Consider the following 19,660-nt stretch of genomic DNA (forward strand, 5'->3'; position numbering starts at 1 on the left):
TTCCGCGTCTTCTAAATCCGTGTATACCCTCGACTCGTATGGTCCTGATGTAGCTATTGTGTTCTGTGACGGATATGCATACATGATCCTGGTGTAAAAGCGACCCTCGTCGGACAAGATAATCTGATCCGAAGGAATAACGATTGATGGAAATCAGGGCAGTCAGTCACCTCTGTAACCGGGACATCGGACGATCAATTGCCGAACTGGTCTAATTCACCCTCCCTGCAATGTCTGCTGACATCCATATGCTCAGTGACAACTATCCACCTGTACACTAAACAAGAGTTCTTGTGCTTTCTACATTCCTTACTTCCACATAAAGTTACAATAGCAAGCAATCATGCCCCCTCCTGTTTCAAGAGCATCAGTCGTGAGACTCCTCAACCTCACTTCCAACCAAGGATGTAGAGGATGTGGTCGTACCCATTCAGCGCTTGAACATGCCCCACATGGGCATTCTCATTCGCCCTTGGGTGTGAGAGGTATGGCCACTCCTGTCGACGTGAAGAGCCCGTTCGGACCTCCTCCTGGAAACACAGACTATGCATTCGAGGTGGGTATCTTCTCTTTCGTGAATCCCAATTGCGATTAGTAGCAGAGTCGCGTCGCCTTCGCTTCCTGTTGAGGAGACCAGCTAACAATGGCTCTCGCCAGATGGCCGCCTCGACTCTCCGATTCGGAGCTCACGCCACTCGAGAAGTTGGCCAAGACTTGTCCAACATGATCAACCAGCTGCCCGCAGCCGACAGATCCCAAGCGAAGATCGGCGTCTTCACCGACCCGAACGTGGCCAAATTACCGGTGATGGAAGTCGTCGAGGAGAGTTTGATGAGAGAGGGATTGAATTGGGTCACTTGGGAGAAATGTGCGGTCGAACCAACTGACAAGAGTTGGCAAGAGGCTGTCGACTTTTCGAGAACATCCCATATCACCCATTTCTTGGCCGTGGGAGGTGGATCGTCCATCGATACTGCCAAAGCAGCGAACCTCTTTGTCAATTACCCGGAGGCAGACTTGTTCGATTTCATCAACGCACCCATCGGTAAAGGATTGCCAATCGCCAAGAAACTCAGTCCCCTGATCGCTAGTGAGTATCGTGTTCTCTGAAGCGATCGCACAGTGTCACTGACTACCTGTTGCACTTCTTAGTCCCCACAACGGCTGTGAGTTACATCGAATGTGACGCCCATTGACGAGTGTTGACGATATGTATAGGGTACCGGATCCGAGACCACCGGAACTGCGATCCTTGATATTCCCTCCAGGCAGTTCAAGACGGGTATCGCTTCTCGAGCTCTCAAACCCACGCTGGGTATCGTTGATCTCAACAACACAGCGACATGTCCGAAGGAAGTTGCCATCTCAGCAGGACTCGATGTGCTCTTCCATTCGCTTGAAAGTGAGTTGCGAATAAACTTCAAGGTCGCTAAACCTTAGCTGACAAGATGAACAGGTTGGACAGCTGTGCCATACTACGACAGATCACCTAGACCTTCCAACCCCATTAATCGACGTGGGTGGCCGAAAGATGAATCGCTTCAAGCTTTAACACTAATACTTTGTTGCATGTAGCCGCCTACCAAGGCTCAAACCCTATTTCCGACATCTTCTCGCGATGGGCGCTGGAGACGACGATCAAGTACCTTCCTCGAATTGCGCGTGACCCATTCGGCGACGAGGAAGCTCGTGCTCAGATGTTGCTCGCTGCTTCTACTGCTGGTATCGGATTCGGTAATGCCGGAGTACACATGTGTGTAAGTGGCATCTTTCTGACAGTATACAAATCAACGCTCTCCCATTGCTGACCCGACCCGCAGCACGCATTCTCATACCCAATTTCATCGCTGAACAAGGGCAGACCCAAGTCAACTCAGTACCATCACCCTTCCTACAGTCCCAATGTCCCTCTTATCCCCCACGGTGTGGCCGTCTCTTTGACAGCTCCAGCTGTGTTCAACTTCACTGCGCCGTCTTCCCCCTCACGTCATCGCGAAGCCCTCTCTGTGTTCTTGGGTAAAGAGCGAGCCCATGAAGCGGACGGCTTGAAGGACGTAGATGTGGGAAGGAAGTTGAGCGAGGAGATTCAGAGATTCTTGGACCTGGTCGAGGTTCCAAGGGGTTTGAGCAAGGTCGGGTACGGTAGTGGCGATATCGCCAAGGTGAGCTTTCGCTGAACAAAGTTTGTGCTGCGAGCAGAGTGCGTCACTGATTGTGATTCGTTGTAGCTCGTGGAGGGATGTTTGCCTCAGCGACGAGTATTGGACTTGGCGCCGGTCTTGGCCAAGGACAATTTGGCGGAAGAGAAGGAACAACTAGCAGCCATCGTGGAAAAGTCTTTGAACTGGTAAAGGAGTCAACAAAGGGGGGAGTGACTACGCAAATCCCTAGTAGCATGTACAATTTGTCAGTATTTCTGAAGCAGTGGTGACACTGAGCAGTACTAACATACTCTCAGAGGTTTCACCGTACTTTCGTGATGCATGAACAAATGGTAAACTGAGGCTTTCTTGAAAATTATCGACTGATACTAACTCAAACTCATCGGCTTCCGACCTATCTACAAACCCTCTCCTCAGCATATCCTTGAGTATCTACTGGCTGAAACTCTCTCTATATACACAACACCCCTTCGTGCTCGCCATAAAACTCTGCAATGAATGTGGAAACGGCGAGATGAGTTCACGCTACACAATGTCTGACCCAACCCCTATCCAACCCCTCCCAACCAAGCAATGCTTCGTGTGGTTTAGACACCATATCTCGCGCGGCTCGCTTCTCCTCTTCCGACGATTCCGCTCACGATATCAAACATTCCTTATGAAAGGCTCAGGCCGCACTCGAAACGAGTTGGGAAGAGGCGATGGAAGAACCGTACGGAGAGGTGGACTGCGGACTTTGCGATGAGGCAGCTTTCGAGCTGAGCCAGTCGTAGAAGCCCTGCCTGAGCTTGGCGACAGTCTCTTCCTTGGACCATTGCGAACTGCCTGTAAAAAGAAAACTGCCTGCCGATGACAGTCCTCTCGACTGCCTCCACCTCTCGAGACCATCCTTGAGCTTCGCGGTTGCCGCCTCTGTTTGCTCCCTTTCGTGCTTGTGCGCGTTCGGGCGCGACGCGTACTCTGTATCCGAGTACCACGTTCCTTGACCACTGGTGAGTGCCTCGGCCGCCTTCTTCACTGCCCAGTGGGAATGTCCCGACTCGCCAGTGAGATCTGCGTTGCTCAAATTCTCGACGCGGCGACCGCTACCGTCCTGATTGATGATTCGCACCCAGTAATCCTCGTTATCCATGGGAGAATGCATGACAATGAGCTTGGCCTTTCCTGGGTGATTTGGATCTTCCGATTCCGTCTCGGTCGACCAGACCGTGTCTTCGTCAGGCGACGGTGGTACCTTCTCGTATCTGAGATGACCAAACGCCGCCCTCACTTCCTCAGCTTGGTGACTGACCATGTCAATCAACGTGACTGTCGACCTCCCACCGCCGGACTTCAAATCATCTTTGTCAACTCTCCCCCAGGTGACCTCGTACTTCTTCTCTCCAGTCAAGGCGTCTTGCCCCGCAAGCCTGTAGCTTATACACGAAAGGGAGCCGTTGTCAGTCTTGAGCTTGTGCGTGAAAGAAGTCCATTCACTGGGGTCTTTGTAGCGCTGCTTAATGCTGTTAGACCTGAGCTCGGTGCCAGATGAAGAGCTGGACGAAGAGCCGGAAGACATATTGTGTGTATGTGTATGTGTATGTGTATGTGTATATGTGTGTGTGTGTGTGTGAATGAGAAAGAAAAAGAAAAAGAAGAACAACAAACAGGGAGTGGCAAATCCCCCCTCTTAAATACCCTTCTCAGAACCCATCTGCTTTGTCAGCCGTCCTAGAATTACAAGTAGGTGGAGCTGGTCATGAAAGGAACCGAGTCAATCTCTTTCTGCCAGCTTAACAGAGGGCGTGCAGATGAATGGGAATACTTGCTGCAAGGATTGTTCATGAAGGGAAATCTTTGTTTCAAGCTGACAAATGAGTTTTGCAAAGTGGAGGTGGTTATGAAAGGGATCTGGTCAATGCCCCAAGTTCAACATGTCATGAGGGGCTAATATGTATGGAAGTAGTTGTTTCAAGGGATGAGGATGAAGGGAAGTGACCGTCTCAAGTTGACTTTGCCATGCGCAATGATCATCACAGTATCTATCTATAGGCAACAGAACAGAGCACTATAATCCTGGAATGTTCTAGCAATGTGACTATGATTGATAAATTTGCACAACGAGAACAACACAGGGGCAAGTCCAAGGTTGAAGGGGATAGGCGGTAGCAGACAAGTGATTTGTTATCAATGCCTTCAATTCTGACACACATCTCTATGGTTTACTAAGAGATGGTATGATTTCAACTGATGTGAAGTGCATGCTTTGCGCCGCTTCTGGCTAATCACAATCTATCATACAATGAGATAGGTAGCAGCTGACCTATCCCAACCTCAGTGATGGTGGAGGCATGAGGAGAGGTGACCAGGAGTGGCCAGGGTGGGAAGAACAAGGGGACAATGTGATCATGTGAAAGTATTGTAGGAGGGAATGTACTTCAATGGACTATGTGACTCTACTTACAAAGCTTAAGCATAACTTGTACCATGCATGAAATAGCAAAGAAATATGATTCCACCGGAGGCAGCTTCCAGATATACCTCACAGTCCACAACTATGGCTCCCAACCTATTGACAAACCCTCCCTCAAGAATTTTCAAGCAATGAACAGGTTGCTCCTCCATCTATGTATAGAACATCTAGATATTGACAAACATCACCTGAAAGACTATAGAATAGCTATCCAACCCCTCACAACACAAGCTAAGGAGAATCCCACTACACTTGCAATGATCTATGAAGACCTGATTGAAGAGGCAGAAGTACTTGCTGTTGCGTGTGAATCAGCTGAGGACTTCTTTAGTCGGTCCTGCTTGTAGGCCTCCCAGGCACGTTGGAACTGAGACTGATTTGGTTCCTCACTCAAGGCTTCTGCCATTGTCTCAACTCTCCAGTCAGGGTGTGATGCTGTGGAAGATCCTCCCTTATCACCAAGGAGATCTGCAATTGAGACAGCGTTTTCGTTGGTCCTTTTACCATCTTGATGGATTGCACGAACAGAGAAAGGTTTTTGAGGTACATGAGTGGGCATAATGAAAAGGGTCACTGTTTCAGAACCTGCTGACTCTGTTTTCTTTGTTGTTGTTGTCATTGAGAAGAGAATTTTGTGAGGAGGGGGAGGTCGGAGCTTATCACGTGTGATATATTTGAAGGTCTCCCTGACTTCTTCTTCCTTACAAAGGTACATCTCACTCAAATAGAACCTCTCGTTTGGACTTACAGGGCTCTTTCTGTCAGCCCAGGCAACTTGGTACCTCTCTGCCCCAGTCTCTTCATCCTCATCCAGGACACTGTAAGTCACTTCCACAGAAACACCATCACTGTTTCGTTTGTAAGTGAAATTGCCCCCTGCCCTCCTGTCCTGACCCTGCCTGGTATCAGGCTGAGACATAGTGCTGAGAGAGGGGTTGTTTGTGTCAAATAAGGAAGGAACAGACATGATGTGTATTTGTGCAGCAGTGTATGAATGATCATATGTGGTATGTGTGAGTGTGTAGGTGTTTATTGATGGAGGAATGGGCTTGAGTGTTCTTGGGGTGCTAATGAGAAGAAGAAAAAGAAAAACTATGTGAGAGAGTGGCAACTCCCTGCTGTAGGTATAAGTAATAGGAATGCATCCACTGTCTTAGACAACCAATAAGCAGCAATGAGTGGAGCTGAGGATGAAAGGATCGAGTTGATCCTTCAAGTGCCGCTTGTCTCCAGGGATGGTATTGAATGGATGTCCATTTTTGTGGGGTGAGAATGGATGGATATCATTGATCTGACGCAATATTACTGTGTAGCCATGATCATCAAAGTGCTTGTACTGTATTGACACTGTTTATAAGGGAAGGTTTGGACGATGATGTTATTGAGAACGATCAAAAGAAAAGATATGGTATGATATGTATCAGGTTTGAAGGGGACAAGGTGTGGAAAACTTACAGTGCCATGTTCACTGTCTCAATTACTGCCACACATCACCGTCACAAGGATGTTGTGCACATCTGACAATTAGCAGGAGCTATGTATGATGCCATGATGCCATGCTGGCTACGGGCACACAACAGTGTGTTGTGTAGAGAAGGAGCAAATGTTAAACATTTTGAGGAAGGGGTGTTGGACTGGTAAAGCAGGGAAAGAGGCGGAAGAAGTATGGAGGCAAATCTGAACTCGATGTGCGTAAGAGGTGCAGGTAATACTTAAAGCATGCCACAAGCATTCCTAAGATTCGGTGAAGAACATTGTGATATAACAAGGTCCGTAGAGGATCAGAACGGACATTGACAGGGACCTCGTCAGGTCACGTGAATAGTCTGAATGAAAGTCAAAAGATGCTCTGAGAAGCTTCGTTGAGGAATAAGATAGCTTCTGAAAGAGAAGGATCAGATGAACACACACACTTCCTAGCAGCCTAACAAACAACAACAGCACAACTTTGACAAACACTCTATTGACTTTTGGCCTACTACCTCTAGAGGAACACCACGGGATCAAGTAAGAGCTTTCCCAACAACTCAACCATACCCAATCCCTTTGTAGTCTAAGTAGTTAGCCAGAACATAGTTAGATAGTAGCATACTTATTTTGACCAAACCATGAACCATGCACGCATACAGCCAATCTATCTTATCTCAAGCTAGGTCCAAATGAACCTCAATCCAGTGATAGTAGAGGACGGTCAAACGGGAACCAGGCAGTTATCCCCCATTCCTCCGTCAAATCTCGGTGGTACCTCGCAGGGCCTACTAAAAGACCTATGGTGGAGTGCTACAACTGTGTGGATCCTGGTAGCTACTCCATCTAAACTCCTACACAAAAGCAGCGTTTAGTGGTACCGACATGCCTGGTTGGTAGCACCAGTGGCTATATAGGTGATGGTGGCAGCGCCACAACAGTAACACAGAATATCCACGTATTGACAACATGTGGACAGTATCTATAACTCAAAAGATCCTCCCTTTCCCTTTTGCTCAACCTATCCACATCACTCCAGCTCCATTCTTTTGCTATGTACACCAAGTTGCCCCATGAATCAAGGATTCCACCAAGCATGTGCATCTCACCCTCCTATCAAGTGTATACCCTACATTCTATAGTAACAATCAGAGCACGAGCACACTATGACAAGTCAGATTCTAAGGTCAATAGTCAGAATATTCCGACTCTGACAAGCTGGGTGATCCTTCTGACCTTGACCTGTTTGAATCTTCATCAGTGTCAACCTTGGTAGGGCTTTGAGTTGGCACAGTGAGAGGCTGGCCATCCAAACCCTTTGCGACTGCGCCAACAGCCCAGTGGGAGTGCTGAGATCTTCCCATGAGATGTGCTTCAGACACATCTTCAATCAGGAAACCTGCCCCAGTGCCATCTTGGGGCTCAACTCTGAGCCAGAAATGCAAGTCCGATTGTCCTAGTACTGGGGAAGATGCAATTGTTGTGAGTGTTTCAGGGTTGCCTTCGTGTTGCTGTGTTTGAATGTTCCGGACCGGGTTTCCCAAGACATATACTGCCTTGACTTCTTCATTCCTGGGATAATCTTCCAACATGGATGAAAACTTCCCTGAGACTTTGCTTTTACCACGCCCCTTGTGTTGTGTCAAAAGTCGCAAGCAAGCTTCGGCCCACAGTGAATCCGTTGGGTGCTCTTTATGAAGGTCCGATTCAAGGTCTTCAACCCAGGTTTTGCTTGGCTGTGTGTCCCAACCAAGAGAGAACACGGGCTCGCCTGAGGGGTCAAATCCCTCCTATTTGCAACTCACACTGAGTTCTGAACCCCAGCTGTCTGTATGCCGGAACTTGAACTCCTTGAGCTCACACTGCTTGGCATCAGGTTCTGCCAAAAGTTCAGACGTGTGTGCTTCAGCAGTATGTGCATTGGCAGTGTGTGCTTCATCAGTCTGTGACCAGTGCGGACATGTAGCAGAGTCTTGTACCTCAGCATCGAGCGATGCGGTGCTGAGAGATCTCTTCAAGGACTTGCCAGCAGATGAAGCTTTCTGGGATGGTGACATAGTGCTGGATGAATGATCTGAGGAAGAATACTGTGTATCTTTGTATATATGTGTGGTGACGGTGATGGAGCTTGTTGTGTTGTGATATGTAAGACAGAAACAATGAGAAGAGCAATGGACAGGAAGTGGTAATGCTCCTGCCTTATATATGTTGTGAAGGACATAAGTGCTTGATCAGCCAAGCAGGAACTTCAGCAAGCGGAGCTGGAGATGAAGGGAGGTGTGTACAACCATTGAGTAGCACTTCTACCAAGGGGTGAAAATGAATGGATATCTTTGTTTGAAGGCTAGAAGATGAATGATGTCATTTCTTCAGCACGGTTGTGCTTCCTAGTTTTGCCAGCCATGGTACTCAAGGTGCATGAAGACAGAGGACTATGTCAAATCTGCTCAGTGCTGTCACCAGGAGTGATTGATGAAAAGAATTGGCATAATATCTATCACTCACTCCTTGTTGACTGAAACAGGGAGAGGACTAGCATAATGAGGTCATTGTCCGTGTCATCACCTTTGCCGTAGATCACACAGGGAAACGGCATTATTTCAAATGATTTAGCCAGTTCGTTAGCCCCAATGGTGGTTGGGCTTTCCCAATCATTCGAGCCAAGTAGAGGGAATGTACAGCCCACTCAGACCAACGACAAGAACCACACCATGGATTAACACATCGTTCGCCACTTCAGCAATTACTGCTAACCGTACGGTGCCACGTGGTGCCACATAGGTTCGCCCTTTCGCGACTTGCCCTCACCTTCTCGACCTTTCATCTCGTCTTGTTTTCGTCAATCGTCTCTTGATCGTTGGTCAATTGAGCTACTAACAAAAGGTGTAACTCACACCACCTCAAATCCCCAGAACCCAATCAGATATGTCTGGCTTACCTCCAGGACCACCCCCCGGTCGACCGCCAATGGGTGCTAATGGTATTCGTCCTCCCGGACCTCCACCTGGGTCAGTCCCATTCCTGCCTACATCTGATACCTGGGCACAAAGCTGATATCTATTCTATGCGTAGAGCGCCGTTCCGACCTCCTGGATATGGATTCCCGCCTGGTCCACCTATGGGATTGCCTCCGATGATGCCGAACTTTCCACCTCCTCTCCCACCTGGATGGTCAGAACATCGAGGTGAGCCTAACGGAATCGTGCGATGAATTTCGTCACAAAGCTGACTAACGCTTCTCGTAGCTCCGGACGGTGTGACACCATACTACTACAACGCCCAGACTCGCGAATCGACCTATATCCGTCCTTCTGCATTCCCATCCTTCCCACCTACCAGTGCAACTCCTCCCATCGTCGGATCACCTGCTCCTACCGGAGAGAAAGAAAAGAAGAAGAAGAAGGAGAAACCGAAAGATAAAGTACCTATACCCGGAACAACATGGACTCGAGTACGGACCAACGAAGGCAATGTCTTCTATTTCGAGAAAGAATCGAAGAGATCAGAATGGACAGTTCCTGAGGAGATAAAGGAAGAAGTGGAGAAGCTCGAAGCGGAAGAACAAGCTGCTAAGGAGAAGTTGGCCCAGGAGGAGAGGGAGAAAGCCGAGAAAGAGAGGTTGGAGAAGCTCAAGGAGATCGAAAGGATCAGGTTGGAGGTGGAAGAGGAGAAGAAGAAGAAACAGGAAGCTGCGGCTGCGCCTGCTGCTGCGAAAGAGGCGGAGAAGAAGCGAAAAGCCAGAGAAGAGGTCGACGAGGATGGTGAAGGCTCACAGAGGGAAAGCAAGGTACAGAAAGTGGAAGGAGTGACGAATGGAGAAGCAGCAACAGAAGAACAAGAAGGAGAAGAACAGTTCGCGCCTGAGGATGAGGAGGATGAAGAAGCTTGGATGAAAGCTGTCGCAGCGGAATTTGCTGAAGCAGACAAAGCCATGGAAGAGGAGAAACAGGCCAATGAGGCCCAAACCAAACAGGATGAAGAGGAAGCAGCGAAGAAGCTGTTTGCAGTGCCGAATAAGGTACACGTCTCGCAGGAGGAAGGCAAAGCGCTATTCAAAGTGAGCAGCTGATCGCAGGTTCGAATTTGTTCTGAATTGCAGCTGACCAGCATTCGACTAGGCGCTCCTTATCGAGAAGAACATATCACCCTTCGCACCATGGGATCAGTCTCTTCCATCATTCATTAACGACCCTCGATATATCCTCCTCTCGTCTACCAAAGACAGAAGGGACGTCTACGAGGAATACTGTCGGGATGTTGGAAGAGCGAGACGACTCAACAAGGCGACTCCAGGAGCGGGCGGGGCGGATAGCAAGAAAGCTGATCCAGAGAGGGATTACAAGGCTCTGCTGAGAGAGGAAGTCACCAGTACGAGGACGAGGTGGGACGATTTCAGACGGAAGTGGAAGAAGGACAGGAGGTTTTATGGTTTTGGAAGAGACGATCACCAGAGGGAAAAGGTGTTCAAGACGCATTTGAGGGAGCTGGGCGAGCGTGAGTTGCGTCTTCCATCACATCAATGTCTAACTGACCAATCACTTCGATTGTACAGGCAAACGAGCCGACGCTCAACGTGCTGAGCAAGACTTCCACGACCTTCTCAAAGAAGCAGATAACATCACATCTAGTTCCATCTGGACCGAAGTCAAGCGAGGTCTCACTTCTGACCCTCGCTACGATGCCGTTGGCTCTTCATCCCTTCGCGAGGAACTCTTCAACAACTACGTTCGCAAGTTGGCGTCTACTAGTTCTCAGCAGCCCGAGTCGAAGGAAGACGAGGCTGCGAGGAAGTTGGCAGAGAGGAAGGCGAAAGCTGAGGCTAGTTTGAAGGAGAGAGAAGCGAAGATCCGACAGGAGAAACAGAAGCTCGAGGCGGAGACGAATAAAAGTCGAGTTGGCGCCGGTAGAGAGGAAGCGGAGAGATTATTCGGTAGCTTGTTGGTCGATCAAGTCAGGGATCATGAGGTGAGTACGGCTCGTTATAGTAACATAGAGTCTGAACTGACGTTTGCCTTCAGACCAATTGGGCCGAAGCATCACGATATCTCGAAGCGGACCCTCGGTTCAACCACCCCGCTCTGGGACCACGAGACAAATTGCGTCTGTTCAACGATCATCTCACTCGTATCGCCTCTAAACGATCCAACGCCTTACACCAGCTTTTCGAAGCTAACACTCCATCGTTTGATACGCCATACGACACCGTTTACACTAAGATTGTCGATGATCCACAAGTCAAACGACTAGGCTTACAAGGCGAAGCACTGGAAGATCGCTGGAAAGCGTGGTTACGAACCAGAGAGGCTTCGGCCAGAAAGGAGTTTGACGAGATGTTGGGCGAGAATAGTTTCGTGGAGTTTTGGGGTACGATGAGAAAGAAGACATTGGACGAGAAGGCGAAAGAGGTCAAGGAGGAAGAAGAGTTTGAAGAAGGAGAAGGGATGGGTGATGGTGGTGGTGCGGACTTGACAGCGCTCGCGAAGCAGATCGATTTGGGCGAGATCAAATCGGTTCTAAGGGTGAGTCAAAGGTCATCCTCAGCGAACCTATACTACGTGAGCTGACGAACGAGCTTGACACCGGCAGAGAGACAAGCGATATAGGGTATTCGACCATATTCCCGACGTCAGAGAACAATGGCTGAGGGTGAGCTATTGAAATCTCTCTGCTTAAAATTCTGGAGCTGATATTCCTCATTGACGCAGGATTATCTCGAGAACCTCGAAGCTGCCTCTGGATCCAGGACGATTCACAGCACTGGTTTGGGTAGATAGTTTCAAAATATATACAAATAAAATGCATGGGATGATAGGCGATGATCTATCGTATGTTTAGGATGATGTATTATACAACTGATCGACTTCATGTCCGTCCACCACTCTGATAAGGACGTAGCAATTTAAGTTGATTGACCTTCTTCCCCAAGTTTCCTCCTACTCTTTGCGGAACCGTCTCAAAGCATACGGTACGTACGAACCTACTAATCCTCTCTGACCTCTATCATATCCCCATCTGAGAGATCCAATTCTCCCATCGGCGTATCCGGCTCCACCACATCCCCATCCAAAACCAACTTCATCTGATTCGCATCTGTCTTTGGCCTTTCGACTTTCTGACAATAGTACCGGAGGACGGTGTTGGCCGTGATATTGGTGGCTACTTTCAATTTGACTTCTCCGCCTTTTGCATCTTTGATAACGAAACGGATCGGGTTGTCAAGAACCTCGCTCGCAGTAGCAGGTAGAGTAGAGTTACCGTTGAAGTTGGTGTCAGTCGTTGGAGAAGCTGAAGGATCTGATATGGGTTTGGGATCATCGTCGTCATCCGATTCGACAAGAGCTTCAATCTTCGCTCGTCGTTCTTTCTCTTTTCGTTCGAAATACGGTTTCTCATATCCAGCTACGAATGCACAACACCGATCAGTCAGTGAGTACATATATACCAAGAATAGAAACTTCGGTGTGGACTTTGACTCACTCATATCGGCTCGATGACCTATACCCAGCTCTCGTGGTGTCATGCGTGAGTACACTCGATTCCCTTCGTACGTCAAGACGATATCTTCGGCTCGTTTGCCGATTCTCTCAGCGAGCGACTCGATTGGTCCTCGCAGCGACTCGTTCTGTACCAATAAACACTTGTCAGTCCTGTTTTTTTCACCTTCATCATGCACCATGTCGATTGGTTAGACGTTCCTGCAACTCACTCGGTAAACTTGTAATGTCCTAGCCTTTTGAAACTCTTTCAACGCGGCTGGCGCGGCATTCGCCCTTCGTTCAGGATCCGCTTCCATATACACTGTTATATAACATTTCTCTTCATCCGTTCGGGGTTTGTCCGGCGACGTTTGTGTAGAAGGGTAGAGATCGACGTCGACCAGTGGGTTATCGGGTACGGTATCCTTTGCGCCATAATGAGATCTGATGAGCGGTCGATATTGGGCCAGCGCTTAGTCTTCATTCCTTTCACACAGAGATGAAGTGAAAGACAGACGCCAGACTCACTCGACCAGTTTACGTAGTTCCTGTTTCTTCTTCTCTGACAACTCCGGAGGTGGAGTCAACTCAACCCTTCTCCTCCCCGGTCTACTCGTAGAAGCTTCCACGACCTCGTCGTCGGAACCGTCAATCACACTGATTAGGGTCAACACATAATCAGCTAAACTCCTCACTATGACAGTCGACTCACATGGTATTCGTTCTATCTCTCGTTTCTTCCGTACTCCCCCTCATGACGGAACTGCCTTTCCTCACTCGGGCTTTGGATTCATGAGACGTATGTCTCGTCCATTCTGGTAAAGTAGGTTTCGGTTGACTCCTTCTTGTCTTCTTCTTCTTCTTTTGAGATGGGTCGTCAGAATCTTCGGACTCGGAATGTGATCGCACAACAGGGGAAGGTGATCTTGGAGGCGCTACCAAAAGGCCGTGCGATCAGCATACAGACCTAAGTGGTCGGGACTTGATGGTGGAAACACAGGCAGGAGGAAAAGTGACGTGAGGTTGAGTGAAAAAAAGCAAGGAAAGACCGGCGTGATACTCACTAGCTGCTCTAATGACGGGTTTACGCTTCGACACGAAGAAATCGGTATCGCTATCCGTATCGCTAAGTTCGATCGGTCCATCATTATTAGACGGTGAGACTTCTTTCCCTTTGCCCTTGTCCGACATGGCTACGAGGTAGAAATTGGAACCAAATAGAAAGGTCGAGTGGAGGATCCCGAAATAGCTCCCGACGGTGAAGCGCTGATGCTACAATATCGATGTGACTGTGGATCAAAGCACCAGTGTAGCGTATTGATACGTCTTTACCTTGCGGGGACGACAGTTTCGTTTCAATGCGTTGGTGCGAGTTGAGAGCAAGAGAAGGAAAAGGGAATGACAAAACACGATGTTATCTTCCTTTTGTCCGGTACAGATGTCCAATTCCAGGCACGAATCATCAACGAACGAACGAAACACAATCAACCGAGTTGTAGTCAGTCCACTTCTCTTATACCCAAAGTTCGACGCCATTCCTACAAGCTTCTCACTTCTCTTTTGTCATACTCCACATGCCCCCTCGTATCCCGCCAATCCCACGACTGACGCTCTATACAGGTGGTAAAGAATGTTCGTTATGCGAGGTGCGTTTGAGCTCGATTTGCTCTTCTCCCTCCCTCCACTTTCGCCCTGCCCATCCCACGTTCGATGACAATCGTCATGCAATTATCACTATGTGACTGAGCGCTGACTATGTGTATTGCTCGGCCGACGCAGGTCGCTAAGCATGAGTTGAATCTGCTGCGCCAGACCACACCGTTCGAACTAACATTGTGGAATATCCGCGATCCGCCAAGTGGGGCAGATCCAAAAGAAGCCAAAAAGTGGAGGAGGTTATACCAATACGACATTGTGAGTGCCCGCCGCAAGACATACATCCTTCTTCATTCGACTTTGGTCAAAGTTCAAAGGCAAGCAATGCTGATCGTATGATCTTTTTCAGCCCGTCTTACATCTTGACGAAAAACGAGTTCAGAAACATCGAATTGATAGATCGGCTCTTTCGAAAGTTCTCGAAGAATGGCGAGCGACCCGACTCCGAGAGGAGAGCGAGGGCGAGGCGCAAGAGGGACTGAGGAAGGAATAAGCGGGGGTGCTGGGTCGGAGAGGGGCGGTGAGACAAGGGAGGGTAGGGAGGGGAGGAGGTTTGAGCCGTACAAGTCTATGTTGAGATTTCGATCAGCGCCGACCAGGTCCAGACGGGCTGTGGATATAGATGGGAAAGATCTGGAACAGGGGAGGATCAACGATCAAGACGTGGACGAGGACGGTCACTCGCCTGTCGGCGAAAGCACCAGTAATGGCGAGACGGCTAGCCTCCAGGTGCACTCGGCGACGACGACGAGGACGAAGCCTGTTGGTCATCGCGCTGCACCACCATGGCGACGACCTCTCGGCAGATCATTCTTCTTTCTCCCATCTCCAATTGGTGAATACACACCATCCAAAGAGTCGCAACTCTACATCCCAGTCCTGGAACGGACATTCGAAGGGTTCAGCGAGACTGAAGTCGGTTCCGACGTGGAGATCGTTGATCTTTCGTCAAAGGCTGGCGAGGATGTGGGAGGGAGCGGAGAGATGGACTGGGACGTCGATCTTGTTCCGAGGAACTGGGTCGTCGAAGGCGACACGAGCGAAGTAATTTACGATGAACCTCCAAGGGGCGATGACCTAACAGCGGGGAACAACAAGACTAATCGGTAAGCTTGCAGACCTTGAGAATGTGTTATCAAGGGTCAAAGCTGATAGACTTTTGATCCGGACGTAGCTTTACAAACCAACAATGTTGGAACTGTCTTTTGTACGGTCATTCAGTCGCGAACTGTCCTCAACCTCGTAATCACGCGCAAATCCAACAAAGTCGTGATTCATTCATGTACCAAAAAGACTTCGCAATGCCTGAAAGCGCGTTGCAGACGTACGAGACGTACCTCTCTATGCGAGTAACGGAGGATGAGAAATCAAGACGGCTGGAATTGCTAGATCAATATCGACCAGGAGTGATATCGGATGGATTAGTAGATGCGATTTGTCATCTTGATGAAGGTATCCTGGAGGGCGAGGAGGAAGAGATGGATGAGGTTCGGAGAAGGATAGACACTATGAGAAGAAGAAAACAGTGGGAATGGTTGAGGGGGATCATGAGATGGGGTTATCCCCCTGGCTGGATAGCGGGGAAGGGTGAGTCGTCATACGACTCAAGATTAGTCGTGGTTGGTCACTAATGGGTGGTGTTTGATAGACCCGATACAAGAGCTACGAAAGCGGGTCGGATCGTTGCGAGTCTATGAGAAACCCTTTGACAATGCTGAAGAAGACACGGACGAGTTGCTCAACATCTACGGAGGAGGAATCGGCACGCCTACACCTACTTCACCATCGTCATTGGTGGATGAAGGCTCTTCTGACATTGACGAGGATAGCGATAGTGATAGTGACGACGATGATGACGAAGCGACAGTACGAGGTCGGAGTAGAAGTGTTAGTTTGAGTATGAGTATTATCTCTGACTCGGAATCGGATTCGGGTTCAGCCACGCCCAAAGCGCTCTCAACTCGACCACTGTATACATCTCCACCGAGAGATGAGGGTACGCCACGCCCACCGCCCCCACCTGAGGACGAAAGACCATCATCACCACCACCACCTCGGCCTCTAGCAGGAGATGAGCCACCGCCTCCTCCACCGGACGACGGTGACCCGCCCCCACCCCCACCTCCTCCATACGCACCACCACCACCTCCATCATCCCCACCACCCTCACCACCTCAACTGCCGCCTCACCACACTCGTCCACCACCATCGCCCTATCCCTCATATCTCACTCATCCTTCATTACCGCGGTCTCACCGCCCCCGCCTTCCGCCTACACCACTTCGACGATGGGCAAAGTACCATACAGACTTGTTCGATTCGGATAGACTCGTACCCTACTCAGAAACGAGACCATTGCCTCTTGGGATGTAGAATAGCATATCATGAAGCAGCATAGCATATATAGCATGGCGATGTACATTCAGTAGCACTTGAAGGAACTAGATAACATTTGCAACGTCGCCGAATGAGATGTCGCTCAATTCATCCTCTTCACTTATAACGAAAATGAGTGCTTGTGTTCATCCTTGCCCATGGCAAATGAATCGATAGTTGATCAGATCGTGCATTTTGTAATGATTAGAGAAAAATACGAAGCAAAAGTACGAGTACAGTAAAGAAGAGATACTGTACATTATTTTACAAGATGATATAGTGAGATGAGATAGGATGGCCTGACAATGCAGGCATTTTAAGCAAGAGCTGGATCAGTGGGTAAGTTGAGGTTGAACATCGGTATGAGTGGAGGGGGAGGGTGGGTGAAACGAAAATGAATGAAACGAAACACGAACAGATATGATTTGGAATGGAAAGGAAGAGCACAAACAGTGACGAAACAACACACAACAGGAAATGTGATTCAAATACAGCAAACACAACGGAAACCCAAAATATGCTTCTTTCTTCTTCTTCTTCTTCAGATATAGACGACTTCTGTACTTCGCTTTTCTCCCGGGATGGCGATCAGTTTGGGTTATTGGTCCATCCTGCCCATAACGTCCATAGGATCTTCTCCGACCGCAGCGAAAAGCACCGCATCTCGACCTTTTGTCACTGGCTGAGGTTGTGGGACAGGCGGTTGTACGACTTTCGGAGGTGGATTAGATTTCGACGGGATCCCACGAGGCGCAGAAGGCCATGTACCCATTCGAGGCATACCGCTCGTTGTACCGCCCACAGTTCGACCGGGCAACGTCGAACCATTGGTCTGAGGACGAGCGTGCGAAGGGATGGCGTAAGGCGCACCAGCAGCAGGGGTCGGTCGTGTGGGCGTAGAAGTAGCAGAAGATGTCGTGGAAGAAGTTCCCATAGGTCGGGTGGGTTTGACCGCGGGGGGAGGAAGTGAAGGAGGATGAGGGTGGGTTCCGTTTTGAAGCATTCTCAGACCGTATTGACCATGTTCACCAGAGTTGAGGTAGTGGTACTACAAGAACATTGAGTGAGTCACCGTTACCCACCAGATATACTGGATTCATAACTCACTTTCAAACCATTCATTTGTCTATATCTCTTGTTACAGCCAGCGCCGACAGCACAGACGAAAGGTCTGTTCCTCTCCTCGGCCTCTTCAAGCGTCAATCCAAGATCGACCGCGTCGTGAATAGCAAAGTCACATTGGCTGCACAGATGATTCCTTGTTAGCTGATTGCATCGTTTAGTAAGTCGCAATTTCTGGCTCACCCTTTTTGTTGATGATATTTCAGACCGTTACTCTGCTTGTACGCTTTGTTACATCCTGGGTTGGGACATCGCCAAGGCTTATGCGACGAGAACAAGCTCGGCTGCGGGAGTGGCGGTTCGGGGAAGGTTGATTTGGTTCCGTTGGGAGCTGGAAGTTCACCCTCAAGGACCTCTTGAGGAGTGGTTGTCCCAGATGCAGATTTGGGCTGACCGTTGGCTGTAGGTGGGACAGTAGGAATGCCCAGACTAGATACAGCAGATGCGAACAGCACACCAGGAGCCACCGCTGTGGGGACAGTGGAAGTGGTGTCACCTTTTGTTTGAGCGATCTCGTCTTTTCTTCCCGCGACGACTTCGTTGAAAGCCCTGTCGAATCGCTTTTGCTGAGCAGCAGGTCGGACACCGGTGCCAGTAGACCCAAGGAAGCTAGGTCGCGCAGGGTTGATCTTTGGCTGGGTGAAAACAGGTGAAGGTTGAGTGGAAGTAGTAGGAGTTGCAAGAGAACCGTCTGGAGGAGAGGATCCAGTGGAGCCGGTCCGAGTAAGAGTCAGATTGCTCGCTCGGATGGTGGTGTCGGCGTCGGGAGGTGATTTAAGCACATCGGATAATTTCAAGGGGCTCTTGCCCACGCTCGCCTCTCCGGTAGGAGTGGAACCTTTGCTACTACGACCTGGAGTTGGCAACGGATAGCTCGGGACCGGTTGTGGGTGAGTAAGATTGGGTGAAATACTGGATTGCGATGAATTGGAAGCGGTAGGTGGGACATCCTCCTCGACATCGTCCATTTCCAACTCCATTGCGTTGGTCACCGGAGAGAATCCCTCTGTGGGTGGCATGTTCGGGTCGGCAAAGGGATGACAATCTTCTACATGTTCTAACAGTTCGTGAAGACCTTTGTGGGACTGTCCACAACATTCGTATTGCTTTGTGAGCTCCGCATCTGATCGCATGAGTTGGCGAACTTGGGATTTGGAATAGGATGTACCTGGTTGGAAGGACGTCCCGAGAGACATGGGTTGGAACGACATGGAAGCGAAGGATGAAGATAGGTTATTGTAATGCGAGGTGGAAGCGACGGCGGCGTACGACCGACGTTGGTAGGAGGATGACATTGATCCTGATGGGAGACCGAATGCATTCGCAGACGCAGCGAACGATGATGGTTCCATGCTGATTGATGTTGAGAATGGAATGGTAGGGGAGTCACCACTAATATCAATCAAAATAATCAGGTAAGCTAAGCTCGAAGGCAGGCACCATCAATTGTCACCAAAGGAAGGGTGTTAGCAAGACTCACCCGGCATCACCGTAGAACTTTGCACCATAACTTCCCATATTTCCATTGCCCCATTTCACACTTCTAGGCTTGTTCTCGAACGAGAACCCTCCTCCATTGGTGAAGCTGATACCAGTCATAGCACCGTATGACATAGGGGAAGCGTCCATTCTTAGCGATGAGGGAGCTCCGAGGTTACCGGGGCCAGGATGGGGGTTGGATGATCTTGTTGTCCGTGTAGGGACCGGTTGTGGTGGTGGAGACGGCATGATGCGGAGGGGTCAAGACGTGGGGGATGGGTGAGTGGCAACAGCGGTGATGTGTGTTTAGAGTTCCTAAAGATATATGCTGCCGCAGGAGTCGATATAAAATGACTCTTTTTCAACGGGTCGGATCCGAGGCTCGGGACAGTTGAGCTGAGAGTGCGTATGTATGTTCTTGTGTTGGTGTGAGTGATCGTTATGCTTGCGATGGCGTATCGGAGCGTCTC

General features: G+C 49.4%; 6 protein-coding genes across 6 annotated transcripts; 4 read left to right on the forward strand and 2 right to left on the reverse strand.

Moving 5' to 3' along the window:
- Positions 1–343: 343 nt before the first annotated feature.
- CI109_101847 (uncharacterized protein) lies at positions 344–2,351 on the forward strand (the record flags this gene model as incomplete). The annotated part of the gene is made up of 8 exons (XM_032008143.1): positions 344–556; positions 658–1,090; positions 1,153–1,166; positions 1,219–1,402; positions 1,457–1,516; positions 1,576–1,757; positions 1,821–2,162; positions 2,229–2,351. 8 exons carry the CDS (start codon positions 344–346, stop codon positions 2,349–2,351), a joined length of 1,551 nt encoding a protein of 516 aa, XP_031857566.1.
- A 6,655-nt stretch (positions 2,352–9,006) lies between these two features.
- On the forward strand, positions 9,007–11,855 carry CI109_101848 (uncharacterized protein; the record flags this gene model as incomplete). The annotated part of the gene is made up of 8 exons (XM_032008147.1): positions 9,007–9,089; positions 9,154–9,266; positions 9,327–10,138; positions 10,200–10,575; positions 10,634–11,046; positions 11,100–11,600; positions 11,668–11,727; positions 11,787–11,855. The coding sequence occupies 8 exons, from the start codon at positions 9,007–9,009 to the stop codon at positions 11,853–11,855; spliced, it is 2,427 nt and encodes an 808-aa protein (XP_031857570.1).
- Positions 11,856–12,061: 206 nt separating this feature from the next.
- CI109_101849 (uncharacterized protein) lies at positions 12,062–13,748 on the reverse strand (the record flags this gene model as incomplete). The annotated part of the gene is made up of 6 exons (XM_032008148.1): positions 12,062–12,480; positions 12,559–12,703; positions 12,788–13,001; positions 13,086–13,214; positions 13,270–13,492; positions 13,622–13,748. The coding sequence occupies 6 exons, from the start codon at positions 13,746–13,748 to the stop codon at positions 12,062–12,064; spliced, it is 1,257 nt and encodes a 418-aa protein (XP_031857571.1).
- Positions 13,749–14,131: 383 nt separating this feature from the next.
- Positions 14,132–14,706, forward strand: CI109_101850 (uncharacterized protein; the record flags this gene model as incomplete). The annotated part of the gene is made up of 3 exons (XM_032008149.1): positions 14,132–14,203; positions 14,337–14,471; positions 14,563–14,706. The coding sequence occupies 3 exons, from the start codon at positions 14,132–14,134 to the stop codon at positions 14,704–14,706; spliced, it is 351 nt and encodes a 116-aa protein (XP_031857572.1).
- Positions 14,707–14,783: 77 nt separating this feature from the next.
- On the forward strand, positions 14,784–16,586 carry CI109_101851 (uncharacterized protein; the record flags this gene model as incomplete). The annotated part of the gene is made up of 3 exons (XM_032008150.1): positions 14,784–15,319; positions 15,388–15,800; positions 15,862–16,586. 3 exons carry the CDS (start codon positions 14,784–14,786, stop codon positions 16,584–16,586), a joined length of 1,674 nt encoding a protein of 557 aa, XP_031857573.1.
- Positions 16,587–17,187: 601 nt separating this feature from the next.
- CI109_101852 (uncharacterized protein) lies at positions 17,188–19,439 on the reverse strand (the record flags this gene model as incomplete). The annotated part of the gene is made up of 4 exons (XM_032008151.1): positions 17,188–17,637; positions 17,697–17,832; positions 17,895–19,103; positions 19,192–19,439. The coding sequence occupies 4 exons, from the start codon at positions 19,437–19,439 to the stop codon at positions 17,188–17,190; spliced, it is 2,043 nt and encodes a 680-aa protein (XP_031857574.1).
- Positions 19,440–19,660: the final 221 nt, after the last annotated feature.

This window comes from Kwoniella shandongensis, chromosome 3, assembly GCF_008629635.2.
Source record: "Kwoniella shandongensis chromosome 3, complete sequence".
In the NCBI taxonomy this organism is placed as follows: domain Eukaryota; kingdom Fungi; phylum Basidiomycota; class Tremellomycetes; order Tremellales; family Cryptococcaceae; genus Kwoniella; species Kwoniella shandongensis.